Here is a 12,238-nt window from a genome sequence, read left to right as displayed (position 1 = left end):
GGTGTTTTCCGTAGTACTTAGAAAAGTTTATCACGGTGAAAGGCACAACACAACTGCTATTTTTTTTTTTTTTTTTTTTTTTTTTTTTTGCGGTACTCGGGCCTCTCACTGTTGTGGCCTCTCCCGTTGCGGAGCACAGGCTCCGGACGCGTAGCCTCAGCGGCCATGGCTCACGGGCCCAGCCGCTCCGCGGCATGTGGGATTCTCCCGGACCGGGGCACGAACCCGTGTCCCCTGCATCGGCAGGCGGACTCTCAACCACTGCGCCACCAGGGAAGCCCACAACTGCTATTTTGACATACTTCTTAACAGTTGACAGTCACTTTAAAGGAAACTCTAGTATTCAAGCTAGCAGAAGTTTTAATTTTGCATGTAGAATATCTAAGGTAATTTTGTTTAAATTGCTTATAAGTAGAAGTTGGAAGAGTAAAAGGCAAGCAGTCATATCCCTCTAGAACAAGGTTATGTCAACCAGATTTTGCTTAGCTTAGGAGTTGATTTTTTTTTTTTTTTTTTGCCATACGCGCAGGCCTCTCACTGTTACGGCCTCTCCCGTTGTGGAGCAAAGGCTCCGGACGTGCAGGCTCAGCGGCCATGGCTCACAGGCCCAGCCGCTCTGTGGCATGTGGGATCTTCCTGGACTGGGGCACAAACCCGTGTCCCCTGCATCGGCAGGCAGACTGTCAACCACTGCGCCACCAGGGAAGCCCCTAGGAGTTGATTTTAAAGTTGATTATTAAGATCTAAGCAGAGTAAAAGGTTTTGTTTCTCCTTGCAGTAGTGGAAATACCTGTTAACCACTCAGTGGTGCTCTTTGTAAATGATCACTTTCCCTAGAAGTATAAGACAGAAAAATCGCCTAAAGTTTAACAAAAAATAAATTCTGAAACATTAAAAATTGTTTTTTGGGTTTTTTTTTTTACTTCTATACTTTATTATTTTTAAAATTTTTATTGGAGTTTAGTTGATTTACAATGTTGTGTTAGTTTCAGGTGTACGGCAAAGTGGATCTGTTATACAGATACATATATCCACTCTTTTTTAGATTCTTTTCCCATAGAGGCCATTACAGAGTATTGAGTAGAGTTCCCTGTGCTATATATAGTATGTCCTTATTAGTTATCTATTTTATATATAGTAGTATGTTTATGTCAATCCCAGTCTCGCAGTTTATCCCTCCTTCTGTTTCTCACCGGTAATCATAAGTTTGTAAAACATTAACAGTTGTTTTAAATGGCATTATAAAGTTCTCTAAAATATTAGATAAAAATTTTTTTATTTAAGAAATTATGTAGCCCCCGTTTTTCGGAAAAAGCAAACTGATGGACGTGATATTACTATTTCTTGTCGTAGGCATTCAGCGAAATTCAAGGACTAACAGATCAGGCAGACAAGTTGATAGGACAGAAAAATCTTCTGACTCGCAAACGGAATATTTTGATACGGAAAGTATCATCTCTTTCAGGTGAGATAAGTGAATGATCTCTGATAAAGAGTACAAATATAGCTTTAGTGAGGAAAATCCTTAGTAGATCTTTCAGATACTACTTAGTTTCAGGCTTGGTTCCCAGAGTTAACATCAGAATTATCATTTGACTGGGTGGGACATTTCTTCTGGATTATAATTACTCTTGCCTTCCATAGTTTAGGGGAATATAGTTAAATCAACTGGATTTCAGTTGACTCTATTTCTCATTATTACATGGGGTCTTACAGAGAGTAACAGTTTATTCCCTATCAACCTATAGGTAAGACAGAAGAAGTGGTCCTGAAGAAGCTAGAGTATATTTATGCAAAACAACAAGCATTAGAGGCACAAAAAAGAAAAAAGAAGATGGGATCAGATGAGTTTGATGTGTCTCCCAGAACTAGCAAACAGCAGGAAGGATCTTCTGCATCATCTGTAGATCTCGGACAGATGTTTATAAATAACAGGAAGGGGAAACCTTTGATTCTTTCCAGAAAAAAAGACCAGGCCACAGGTAGGAGAGACATTCTTTGCTTTCTTTAATGTAGATGAACATTAGTTTAGTTTAGTTTAGAGAACTGAATGTCTTCTCTTGGCCATCATTTTAGTTTTAATTAAATGAAAGATGGGTTGTATTAAAAGTAGAATATTAACTACGTTAGATTTCAGTTTCTAGCTTTACACACTCAAGCAAATCCTAGTAAGTTATCAGTCATGGTAACATGTAAGACCTACTTCCGATAGCAGTCTTCAGACACGTATTTTTCTTCTAATGTTTCAGTATTTTTTTTAAGCTGCCATCTTTTCAGACTTTATAAATGAACTCTTGATTTCCCTGCAGTTCTGCTCATGAGTTGAGGAAGTTTGGATCTAGATGAGACAAATAAATTGGAAATTTTTTTTAAAGTTTATTTTTGTTAATCAGGCTCTACTTTTCATCAGATTGCAGTCTGTCAATGAATTGCTATTAAGGAACAAAGTAAATTGGTTTTGATTTTTTTATTCTCTCCTATCTTGATTTTGGAAGTGAGGCTATATTGATTTTACATTACTTGTTTATATCCTTTGAGAATGGTATATCCTTTTTTACTCTTTGGATAGCACAGTGTATGAACCAAGGAAATCTGGTTTATTATATCAACTAAGAAAGTAGTGATAGATACTAAAATATGAGTTAGTTTTAACATTGCACATTTAAATGATGTTATTGCTAAGAAAGAATTTTAATGATCGTTTAGTCCAGTCACCTCATTTTACAGGTGGAAAAACTAAGGTCTAAAAACTTGAAGTAATTTCTTAGCGGTATATAGGAAAGCAAACCTAGGGATAAAATTGTGTGTGCCTTCATCCTGATTCACCATCAAGACCATCAGAAGCATTCCATTGAAAAAGTGGTTCCATGGCTCTGTTCCTCAACAATAAGAAATTCTGTCCCTTAAGAGAATCACTGGACAGGTACTGGAAAATGGTTCAAAAAGTAAATTGCAAGTTGAGGTTCCCTAACTAAATTTGAATTTTATTTCTTGCTTTTTAAGACAAGGTGTGGTTTTTAGAGATGTCTCCTACACTCTTAGGCTATTCACTAGCATTAATTGAAGATCTTTTATCCTTAACTAATTTCTGCTCTTCCTTACAGAAAATACCTCACCCTCTAACACTCCACACACCTCTGCCAACATTGTGATGACTCCACAAGGGCAGTTGCTCACTTTAAAAGGTCCCTTATTCTCAGGACCAGTGGTTACTGTTTCTCCTGCTCTCCTAGAAGCAGATCTGAAACCTCAAGTTGCCAGCAGTGCTGTGGCTCAGTCAGGTATGTCATTAAGTGTTGTCTTTCATGGGTAGTAAAAAAGAGTTATCCCTGGTATCTCAAAGTGACAGAGAAAGCTTTTGAATGTGTTCTGTAATGATAAAGAGCTATTGTATTCGAGTTTGCCTTTGTAAGAGAAGATTGTCTTTTTAGAACATGTTTTGCCCTATCTGTGGTATTGAATGGTCTTTTTTACCTGGGAATGGGAACTATTTTGCGATCTCTTCTAATTTCTGAGTAGGAAAAGAATTGAAAAGATGTGAAAGTAAAAGGAGGTTGAGGAGTCATTGTTTTAGTTTTTGGTGTTAATAAATATTTATCAATTTTGTGTTGTACTCAGAGATGGTACACTCCTACATTACCAGCCTGATACAGTTTCAGCACCCTCCCTTTTGGGGATAAGGAGTTGAGGTGAAAAGGAAATTTCACTTTGACGAAATTGTAGGTTTTAGGAACCTGAATTTCTATTAAGGTAAAAGGGTATCCTTACCAGTACTAATACTGCTAAACCCAGTCTGGAGGAGTCACCCTTTCTTACAGTGCTGCCTCTAGGGCTTCATCTTTCCCTCAGAGTAGCAGTTAATTGGACGAACAGAATCAAAGTGCATGTCTGCCTCAGGATAAAAAAATAAACTTGGGGAGCATTTCTATAAAATAATTAAATAGAACTTTTATTAATGATGGAATATCAAAGTGTCTTTTGGTTAGATTTTACCTATTTTCTTGTTAGGCTAAGTCCGTAATTTGAAAAACTGGTATTTCCTTTCATCTTCTTGATAAAAGTAGACTGGTGAAATTTTAACTACAACTCCCATGAGATGGTCATTGGGTATGAATGAGAGTACTTACCACTGTAGATATAAATGAGTTTTTTTTTCCCCCCCAGAAAACGACGACTTATTTATGATGCCAAGAATTGTTAATGTGACATCATTGGCCACGGAGGGAGGTTTGGTAGATATGGGTGGCAGCAAATACCCTCATGAAGTTCCTGATGGCAAGCCGCCTGACCACCTGAAAAACACTGTCAGGAACGAAGATAACTCCTGTGAAGATTTGGGTAGAATCTCTTCCAGAGGCAACCACAGAGATGTCAGAATGGCACTGGGTACAACACAGGTTTATCTGTCAAATAAAGATTCTGGTTTTCCACAAATAGTTGATGTTTCCAGTATGCAAGAAGCACAGGAGTTCTTACCCAAAAAGATTTCCAGTGATATGAGAGGAATTCAGCATAAATGGAAAGAGAGTGAATCAAGACGGGAGAGACTGAAGACAAAGGAGTCTCCATTTCATAAATTAAAGATGAAAGATCTCAAAGACTCAAGCATAGAGATGGAATTGAGAAAGGTAGCATCAGCTATAGAGGAAGCAGCACTGGATCCCAGCGAACTGCTAACTAATATGGAAGATGAGGATGATACTGATGAGACACTGACATCTCTGCTCAATGAGATTGCCTTTCTTAATCAGCAGTTAAATGATGACTCTGTTAACCTGGCTGAACTGCCCAGCTCTATGGATACAGAGTTCCCAGGGGATGCTCGACAGGCTTTTATCAGTAAGCTTCCTCCTGGGAACAGAGCAACTTTCCAGGTTGGCCACTTGGGAACTGGTTTGAAAGAATTGCCTGATGTTCAAGGGGAGAGTGACTCTGTCAGCCCACTCCTCTTGCACTTGGAAGATGATGACTTTTCTGAGAATGAAAAACAACTTGCAGAACCAGCCTCTGAGCCAGATGTCCTTAAGATTGTTATTGACTCTGAGATAAAGGATTCCGTTGTTTCCCACAGGAAAGCTGGTGATGAAGGGAAGAGTACTTCTGGCATCCCTGCAGAGCCTGAAAGTGTGTCTTCACCCCCCATCCTACACATGAAGGCTGGCCTAGAAAACAGCAGCACAGATACTTTGTGGAGGCCGATGCCAAAATTGGCACCTCTGGGTTTAAAAGTAGCTAATCCTTCCAGTGATGCAGATGGTCAGAGTCTCAAGGTGATGCCTTGTTTGGCACCTGTAGCTGCCAAAGCTGGGTCAGTTGGACACAAAATGAACTTAACAGGGAATGACCAGGAATGCCGGGACAGCAAGATGATGCCTACATTGGCACCTGTTGTGGCCAAACTGGGCAACTCTGGGGCCTCACCAAGTTCTGCAGGGAAATGAACTTATTTGTCCTCAGGCAGAAGCCAGGCTGTGAGGGGAAACCTCCTTTCTCTGCAGGCACCTGTTTGTGTCATGGAACTGTGATCCTTGACTTTGATGCAGTGGATAATGGTAGAGAAAGGGGGTAGGGTGCTGACCTCGGTATAAGAAATTACTACTATGAAATTCTGATCATGTTAAAATGTGTTACCTCACTTGTGGTGCTGGGTCTCCTCATCCTCTCTAAGAAGATGCGATCCATTACTGAACACGAGGTGCCCCTCTTACCCAAGGAATTCATAACAAGACTGTAGGTCCATAGTGGTTCCTAGTTCTTCCCTCCCAGAGTAAAAGCTGCTTGAGACTTTGGAGTTGCTATGAACTGAACCTTAGTTGATAGCTGTTGTTTAAGTTGTTTAAATCTGAAGTCCAAGGAATGTGATGCACTTGTGCAGAGGGATCCAGAAGAGATAGTTTTTAGTTGGTGTTTCAAGAGTAGGGGGAGAGAGGATGGGTACCATGGAATACCAAAGTGAAGGACTTAGTGTCATTCAACAAAATTTTCTCTTCTTTTATATCCCAAGTAGCTTCCATTCCCTCACCTTTTCAATCAGAATTATAAATCCAAGCCTTCTGGTAAAGTAGGAATGCTTTAAAACAAAAACAAAAACTTTTTATTACTAAGGTAATCATTTTGAGATGTTAAAATTACTAGTTCTCCCTTATTGTCTTTGGGTGTTGAGAAGACCATTTCATAGTACCAAGGATTTCTACCTGGATTACATATTTTGGAGGTAGGCATAGAGGGAGTCCACCCCCTTTCACAAATCACATCACTCAAGAGACAGCTGAAATGAAAAGCATTCCCTCTCCATACCAGAGACAGTGGCCAAAATAAAAATCTGTGAGGCTGGATGTTCCCCAAATCAAGCCAGCCTCCTGGTGCTTGAAGGTTTCATTCACTATTACCTGCACAGGATGTAAAGAAAAGAAAAGTCACAGTAGGCATTCTTTACCAGGGAAATAAGGCAGTATTTGAATCACAAGATATATTTTTTATTATCTGCTACCATGGATTCAGTGGTCTGTAGAGCTTTTTCACTCATTAGCTGTCAGGGTATGAAGGACTGACAGCCTGTAAAGATAAAGATATTTATATTTTTGTATAGTTGTTTTCATAGATTTCTCAAAGGCTGAAGTTTTCAACCTAGGAGATGAGATTTGTATTGAGTATAGAAATGATGTTTCCTATCTAGTTTGTAAATAATCATGGTGCACTTGAGGGGTCTCTTGGAAACTCCTGGGGGCAAGAATCACTATTCTGAAAATGTATAGACTGGGATTTAGCTGCTGCATTTTGCCTTTCTTAAATAATTATATTTTGGAATGTAACCCCTGTTCTGTCTTCATTGACAGGATTTGCTTGTGTTGTGAAACACTAACACAAGAGCTTCCAGTGCCTGGGCTGTGCCTAGGTGATGCTGTTTCTTCTACATCCCCTGCCTTCTTTATCCCAAATCCCACTCAGCATATCTTCAAAACTAGGTTGTGAAACCAACTTTGGAATGGTCCTAGCTAGTGAATTATTACCTCCGTGGTTGGTTCCCTTTCTAGTAACTCTGGTAATAAACAGATTGAAAAGGGTGGGAAATTTTCTTCTGCAAATTGCAGTGGGAACAAATTCTTTGTTGGTTTTGTGTTACTTGCCTTTCTAGACCTCCTCATCAGCATTCAACCTTCCCACCTCTAAAGGTTACTGAAGAAGCTTGAAGTAGGTAATGAGCACCCCTCAGCTTCTCATTATCCCTCCCACTTCTCTTTACCCAGGAGATTTCATTCAATGCCTTAGCCAAGGAGTCCAGCACCTGTCTTCCCTGCTAATAATTGTCCTTGGAGATGCTAGTAGTTTAATCCAGGTATAGCAGTTTCCCATTATTTCTTTGCTTGTCTTGTCCTTGCATTTCCTCCTGACTTCCCAAGGCTCTTGTAGCTTCTGAGGGTCAGCCAAGGAGCAGGCAAGTGAGCGAGTAATCCTCAGGAAAAGAAGGACCATTCTGCTTCTGAACACTGTTCTTTTTTTTTTAGAAGAAAATAGACAAGTAATATTCATTACTTGATGGGAAGATATTTAACTCTGTTTATCAGAGATGTACAAAGATAGAAATGAGAGATGATCCCAGCTGTTCAAGGAAGGCTGCAGATATCATTACAAAACCCCCAAGATAATGGTGTTTTCAAGACCTTCTTGGAACTAGAAAGTTGTTAGGGCTAATTTTAGGAGGGCTCAATCTTCAGAACAATCCTGCAGTCTTGATAGAAATCTAAAGTCTCCAAAAACTCCTACCTTTTAACCTTACCCCAGGAGAAACTGATCTATGAAAATTATATGTGTGGTTATGAAAGATGTAGTTGAGTGAGGAGTTGAGGAATTGGGAGGATAGTGAGCTCTCACCCTAACTCTATAAGAAGCATGATCTCAGTAGGCCAATAATTTGCCTTTTTATACATCTGTAAATAAATGGAATGTTTTTAAGAATATAATTATGTCAGATTTAGCTTTTTCTTTTATATATTAAATATATATATATCTTTCTTTTTCTGCTTTTGAAAAATGACTATTTTTTTAGAAACCTAAGAACAGAAGAAATTTGGCAAGTGGAAGGAAGAATGTATAAACTTGAAATAAATCAGTTACAATAATTAAAGCAGGACTTGGTGTTGGGAGGTTTGTGCTGAGTTGGAGTAGAGAATTCTAATGTCCTGAGACATATTTGGGAGAAGTGCCGCTGAAGGAGATAATAATAGGTATTCCTTACTGTTTTCAAAGTTTCGGACACGCCATTTGGAGGAGGTTTTTGGTGTTCTAATCTTTGCGGCGTGTTTTACATGGAGACTTCGAAATTTTGTACAACTTGATAAGTATTTGGCTTAAGGAGTCATTCTACAGTGAAGAATGGCTAGCCTCATAGTACCAGTGTGTTCAGGGTGTAACATACGTGTTCCCCTGGTGAATAACAGGACATAAACATAGTCTTAGTGGCTAAGGACAATAGATATTCTTAAAGCAAGCTATATGTTAACTAGTATTACAGTTTACAAAAATTTTTTATTAAAGGAGTCCTTTTAGACATTGAACTACTCTAGAGTCACTAACAGATCAAGTCCAGTTATATAAACTTCATACAAATTACTGTGTGTAATTTTTTCCCCCAGAATTATGGTGAAATACTTAACAGGCCTTTCTGTAACAAGTTGAAAAATGTTTGAACGTGGAAATAAGGCAGACAATCCATATATTATTTGGAGCAGGGTTTAGTAGTATAGTTTTTTTCCCCCTAATTATACTAGTTGAGATATTGAAATGGAATGATATCAGGTGAATTGAGAGGTAAATGCACTTTGAAGATGGGTCTGAAAAATGATGACCTTTATTCCTCACTCCCAGGAGATTAAAAAAAAAAAATGCACAGAGGCACAGAGTAGGAACATTTTCAGATACTTTTATAACCAAGAATCAGAATAGATTTCTTGCACAGAATTGGTGATTTTTAAGAAAATGTAAGGGCATCAGTACTTCATGTTATTGTATTATCTCTAATGAAATTTTACATGAACATGAATTGCTGGATGCAGAGAAAATAGACTTACTGCCATTTGGAGGAAAAAAAACAGCCAAAAATGTGTTTTTGAAATTAAGTTAGAGGGAAATAATTTGATATATACAACTTTTGAACTGAGGCATAATTGTAGTATATTAAATATGACTGAACTGCTCTACAAAGATATGTTAAGTGTAGAGTGATAGTGATGGAGGTATGTATGGAGGGTGAGAAGGCTAAACCATGGGAGGAGTTGGAAATTTTGAGACAAATCTAAACTCTACTAAATTCTATTATTGTAAACTCTGCTGTTAGATTTTGTTAAATAGGAAAGCAGTATTGGAAGCATTGTTTTGAGATCCATCCTGTTTCCAACTGCAAACACTGGTCTCAGCTGTCCCACAGTGCCTTGCATGTAAAGGTGCTCAATAAATATTTGAATTGATGAGCAAATGTTTACTCTAGCCTGTTAGTTTTCTAGGATCTTATAATTGCACTTATTTGTTAAGTCTAGGGTGAATTTAAAAATCTTATCTAATGAGCATCATGAAAACAGACAATGGTATACACCTTTCCTAGACATCTAGAATTTTAGAATCTGACAACCATGTATACATATTGAGGACATAGACAAGCAGAATAAAAAGTGAAATAGCACACGAACAGTGAAATATGTATGTAAGGGTCAGCTGCATTTTGGAGGGTGGGGTAGCAATTATTTAATTTGGATAAAAGGGGATAATCCTGTTCACATTTGACCTGGGATGATTATTTTCTCATTTTACAGCGTATTCCCATATTGGCACTTAAAAGGCTACATGCTATGTATCCTAGATGGTGAAGGTTGGACTAAACTGTGAAGAATTAAAAATACGTGATTTTGATCCTATACTGGAAGTATCCAGCTTCTAGACTTAAGAAATCTCTCAATTACACTGTTCTCAGTTGTTTATCACCTAGATCATCTTTGACAATGAAAACAGGAGCTTGTATTGTCTCTGCAATTTCAGCTTCAGATGGGAGTAATTTGGGGAACATTTTCTCTAAGAGGATAAACCAAGGTAGCTTTGTACAGGAAATGACCAATGACAATCTGTAAACCCATTTCCTGGCCATGAGTGGTTATGTAAGTGAGAAAGCTACTAGTGGACACAAAAATTATCTGGAGAGAATTAGGGACAACTCTAGTGGGTGGAGATGGCAGTTGCTAGGGAATGCAGCACACAAGTAAGGACACCAGGTGGCACCCTTTATTAACAGTGTTATATTGGTTCCTTCTTCCCCCCCCCCACCACCCCACACCCAATGGAGGTAAAATCACAGACTAGCAAGGAGTTGAAGGAACCAACCCCCTATTTCTTACTGTAGCTGTTACCAGTTGGTCTTCCCAGGAGGTGACTTCGCTGATCTTTGTGTCGACTTGTTAGCTTTACAGTTCTCATTTTTAATACCTGCTACAATACACACAAGAATATACCTGTTTTGCCACTTGGCTGTACAAGACCCACTCACAGCAATGGGTTTAGGAGTCCTTCCCTGTTGCTAACAGGTCATCTCCCCCAGGGGTTCCAAGGATCTGTCTGGGTCAGATAAGAGATGTATCAGTGTACTATTTCTCTGGAGCCCAAGTGTTTTGGCATAGGTTAAACTTTTTGTAAGGTAATTTCTCTAAATAGCAATGAGGCAGAAAGGCTCCTAGAAAATAATCTTAGACTGAAACACGTATGAAATAATATGTAAAGGTATTTCTGTGCACGCTCTGCCATCCCCCACACCCCGCCCATGAGCTAGAAAAACTATACCACGGAATCTAGTGACAGCAAGCTTGGCATTGATCTCGCCAAAGTAACTGTACTATGGAAAAGGTTTCATGAGTAAGTTTTGACAGGAACATGGAAAATATCTGGAGCAACAAAGTCCTGGTTAACTCTGGATGAGAACACAATGGAACATTGGAGGCTAAGGAATCCAAGAAACAGATCCATAGGCACATTGACCTGACACCCCGCCTCCCTTCCTGCCTAAGCTCCCTCCCCTTTCTTCCATCACGGCCAATCAGGTTGCCTAGTTCAATATACTTCTCGGCGATCGAAAGAGTTACTCAGGAGAGGCATTTCCACGTAGGACAACGCGCCGGACAGGCGGCGAGCAGAATCTATTATATCCGTTTTAAATCCCAGCGCTTGGGAACAGACTTTATGGCTGTACCCAAGTCTTGTAATTCTGAGCTAGGAGTTAGTTTCAGCTCTGGTCCCTCGGGTCTATCAAATGCCAACCGTAGCACCCTGGGGGCGTGGTTACCGTTTTGTTGGGGCTCTGGAAAGTGCACTTATCTGGGGGACCGGGCCTGATAATACCATAAAAGGCTTGGTTTTCTCAGTTCTGAAGCCGTGTTCTGCCGACCTTCCTCTAGCAACCATACTCGCGACTGCATTGTGCGGAATCCGTGGTTCGCAAGTCCCTTGCCCTCTACTTCCTAGACCCCTTCATTGGCTCCGCCCCTATGAGCAGTACTCGTCCACTCTGGGAACGCCCCCCTGTGTAGAGACCGCTCCCCCTAGCCTCTGCTCCTCCTACCCAGCTCGTAGCTGAGCCCAGGCGGTAGTTCGCGTTTTGAGCCGCTCGTGCCACCATAGCTGTTGCTGCCGCTGCCGCCGCGGAGCTGAAATCGCTGAGCGCGATGCCTGAGGGAGCTGCGAGCCGGGCGGCCCGCGCGGCCCGGGGCTGGTGAGGCTGGCCCCGAGTGGGGGCGCTGGCGAGTAGCAGGGGCTTCTGAGGGAGCGGAAAGTGAAAGGTTTAGGGCTCCTGCGGCTGGCCGAGAGCGAGCTCGGGAGGGTCGTGGGTGGGGGAGGGAGGCTCCCGTGGCAGAACGGGTTGCAGGGCCACAGCGAGCCCCGCCACGCTGAGTGTCCCTGCGGCCGCCAGCGCAGGTGCTGAAGGATCCCGCGGGACTCCTCGGTGGCCTCGGCGGCCTCCTTCTTTGGACACTGCAGATGCCATGAGAACAGTTGGGAATTAACGGGAATCAGACCGGCCACTAGCCCTTCTAGGGCCCATCCCATCCTTTCAGTTGAACGCCTCTGGCAGGTGTGGCCCTGGCGTTTCTTCGGAGCTCAGGCTTTTTAGCCCCCCTTTACAAGAGTCTGTCCTTCAGGCGTTGTAAGAAACCGCACTGGGCTTGAAGGTGGGGATGAGGCGAAGGGAGAGGGCAGTACCTAG

General features: G+C 40.9%; 2 protein-coding genes across 14 annotated transcripts in view; both read left to right on the top strand.

Moving 5' to 3' along the window:
* The window catches only part of MGA (MAX dimerization protein MGA), a 162,622-nt gene extending 154,493 nt beyond the window's left edge, over positions 1-8,129 (top strand). For 9 of the 12 annotated variants that reach the window (XM_032621864.1, XM_032621866.1, XM_032621863.1 and 6 more), the window contains 4 exons: positions 1,354-1,465; positions 1,749-1,982; positions 3,105-3,281; positions 4,165-8,012. In XM_032621864.1, coding sequence (XP_032477755.1) covers positions 1,354-1,465; positions 1,749-1,982; positions 3,105-3,281; positions 4,165-5,441 — 1,800 coding nt within the window. In that variant the 3' untranslated portion in view covers positions 5,442-8,012. Of the gene's footprint in view, positions 1-1,353; positions 1,466-1,748; positions 1,983-3,104; positions 3,282-4,164 lie in introns of all 12 variants that reach the window. The other 3 variants (XM_032621873.1, XM_032621862.1, XM_032621865.1) reach the window with 3 other exon arrangements.
* Positions 8,130-11,326: 3,197 nt separating this feature from the next.
* Positions 11,327-12,238, top strand: part of MAPKBP1 (mitogen-activated protein kinase binding protein 1) — a 52,314-nt gene continuing 51,402 nt past the window's right edge. The window contains exon 1 of one of the 2 annotated variants that reach the window (XM_032623149.1): positions 11,327-11,746. The gene's annotated coding sequence lies outside the window, so the exon portion shown is untranslated. Of the gene's footprint in view, positions 11,747-11,827; positions 12,107-12,238 lie in introns of those variants that run through there. The other variant, XM_032623150.1, reaches the window with a different exon arrangement.

Source organism: Phocoena sinus, chromosome 2 (genome assembly GCF_008692025.1).
Source record: "Phocoena sinus isolate mPhoSin1 chromosome 2, mPhoSin1.pri, whole genome shotgun sequence".
Taxonomy (NCBI): domain Eukaryota; kingdom Metazoa; phylum Chordata; class Mammalia; order Artiodactyla; family Phocoenidae; genus Phocoena; species Phocoena sinus.
Note: the sequence above shows the minus strand (reverse complement) of the source record. Positions and strands in the feature narration are given on the sequence as shown.